Below are 2,500 nucleotides of genomic sequence, written 5' to 3' on the forward strand. Positions count from 1 at the left end.
TTCCACATCGCTGCCTCTCACTGGGGAGACCATGTGGCCAGATGGGATGTTTAATTTCTTATTTTCATATTTTCTGTGCATATCGTTGACGTGATCTTCTGCTTGCTCGTTGGGAGCGAGGCCAGGTTACTGTAAAATCGCTGCTGATGTAAATAGGGGTTTATAAAGGAATATGATTGATTGATTAATGAACTGAATGATGTCTGAAGTTTACCTTCTCCTCTTGGATCCTGTCCTCTATCTGTTTGGAGGCGGCTTCATGGGCTCTGAAGAGAGAGACAGTGCTGGTAGAGTCAGGGTCCAAGATGTTCCCATCTTTATCTCTCACCACAAGGTCGAGATCCAGGTACCTGATATACAAGGAGAGAGAGAGGGCAGAGAGGAGAGAGGGAGGAGAGAGGGAGGAGAGAGAGAGAGAGAGATAGAGAGAGAGAGAGGAGAGAGAGAGAGAGAGAGAGAGAGAGAGAGAGAGATAGAGAGAGAGGAGAGAGAGAGAGGGAGAGGGAGAGAGAGACATATTTCCCTCAGATTACAAAGACCCACAAAGCATTTGAAAACAAACCTAATTTTGATAAACTCCCATATCTACTGGGTGAAATAGCACAGTGTGCAATTACAGCAGCAAGATGTGTGACATGTTGCCACAAGAAAAGGGCAACCAGTGAAGAACAAACACCATTGTAAATACAACCCATATTTATGTTTATTTATTTTCCCTTTTGTACTTTAACTATTTGCACATCGTTACACCACTGTATATAGACATAATATGACATTTGTAATGGGAGGGAGGAGAGAGAAATGGAGAGGGATTGTGAGAAGGAGAAAGGAGAGGCAGAGAGAGAGAGAGAGAGAGAGAGAGAGAGAGGCAGAGAGAGAGAGAGAGAGAGAGAGACAGAGAGAGAGAGGCAGAGAGAGAGAGGCAGAGAGAGCGATAGCGAGAGGCAGAGAGAGCAGGAGGCAGAGAGAGAGAGAGAGGCAGAGAGAGCGATAGCGAGAGGCAGAGAGAGCAGGAGGCAGAGAGAGCAGGAGGCAGAGAGAGAGAGAGAGGCAGAGAGAGAGAGAGAGCGATAGCGAGAGGCAGAGAGAGCAAGAGCGAGAGAAGGAGAGCGAGAGAAAGAGAGGAGATCGAGAGAAAGAGAGCGAGAGAAAGAGAGGAGATCGAGAGAAAGAGAGCGAGAGAAAGAGAGGAGATCGAGAGAAAGAGAGGAGATCGAGAGGAGATCGAGAGAAAGAGAGGAGATCGAGAGAAAGAGAGCGAGAGAAAGAGAGGAGATCGAGAGAAAGAGAGCGAGAGCGAGAGAAGGAGAGCGAGAGAGAAAGGAGAGTTAGAGAGCAGACAGCCAACATCACTTTGCTACTGCCTGGGCCTTCTGCCTTCTCATAACATAACACCCTTCACACAGAGAGATAGGAAGTTTGGCAGAGTAGGAGGGAAGGAGGTAGGGAGCGACAGAGAATCAGAGACAGGTTGAGCACAGAGACAAATAGACGGAGAGAGTCAGAGGGGGAGAGTCAGACGAAGAGAGAGAGAGAGACGGAGAGAGGGAGACGGAGAGAGAAAAGAGATTAGAGGTAGTTTACACAGTAGTGAAGTGAACAGGGCTCATCTGAAGGACAGATCTGACAGACTCTCCTCTCATCTGGTCAGACTCAGAGGAGCGGGGGAGACTGAGGAGCGGCGGGGGAGACTGAGGAGCAGGGAGGTGGCGTATATGAGCCAAACCCCCGAGCAGAGACAGACAGAAAAATAAGAGAGAGGACCTTTCAATTTCCTAAAAGTGAGTGTTAGATGCTGGGCCTCCTCCCGCTCTGTTTCTCAGGTCCTCCTCCTCCTCCTCTAGAGCTCTGTTTCTCAGCTCCTCCTCCTCCTCCTCTAGAGCTCTGTTTCTCAGCTCCTCCTCCTCCATCTCTAGAGCTCTGTTTCTCAGCTCCTCCTCCTCCTCCTCTAGAGCTCTGTTTCTCAGCTCCTCCTCCTCCATCTCTAGAGCTCTGTTTCTCAGCTCCTCCTCCTCCATCTCTAGAGCTCTGTTTCTCAGCTCCTCCTCCATCTCTAGAGCTCTGTTTCTCAGCTCCTCCTCCTCCATCTCTAGAGCTCTGTTTCTCAGGTCCTCCTCCTCCTCCTCTAGAGCTCTGTTTCTCAGCTCCTCCTCCTCCATCTCTAGAGCTCTGTTTCTCAGCTCCTCCTCCTCCTCCTCTAGAGCTCTGTTTCTCAGCTCCTCCTCCTCCATCTCTAGAGCTCTGTTTCTCAGCTCCTCCTCCTCCATCTCTAGAGCTCTGTTTCTCAGCTCCTCCTCCTCCATCTCTAGAGCTCTGTTTCTCAGCTCCTCCTCCATCTCTAGAGCTCTGTTTCTCAGCTCCTCCTCCTCCTCCTCTAGAGCTCTGTTTCTCAGCTCCTCCTCCTCCATCTCTAGAGCTCTGTTTCTCAGCTCCTCCTCCTCCATCTCTAGAGCTCTGTTTCTCAGCTCCTCCTCCTCCATCTCTAGAGCTCTGTTTCTCA

The 2,500-nt window shown here is 49.9% G+C and overlaps 1 protein-coding gene across 1 annotated transcript in view; it reads right to left on the reverse strand.

Moving 5' to 3' along the window:
* The window catches only part of dock1 (dedicator of cytokinesis 1), an 800,130-nt gene that overhangs the window by 730,339 nt on the left and 67,291 nt on the right, over positions 1-2,500 (reverse strand). Inside the window, exon 7 of the mRNA XM_071394671.1 lies at positions 215-350. Within this exon, the coding sequence (XP_071250772.1) occupies positions 215-350 (136 nt within the window). The remainder of the gene's footprint in view (positions 1-214; positions 351-2,500) is intronic.

Source organism: Salvelinus alpinus, chromosome 3 (assembly GCF_045679555.1).
Source record: "Salvelinus alpinus chromosome 3, SLU_Salpinus.1, whole genome shotgun sequence".
NCBI classification, from domain to species: Eukaryota; Metazoa; Chordata; class Actinopteri; order Salmoniformes; family Salmonidae; genus Salvelinus; species Salvelinus alpinus.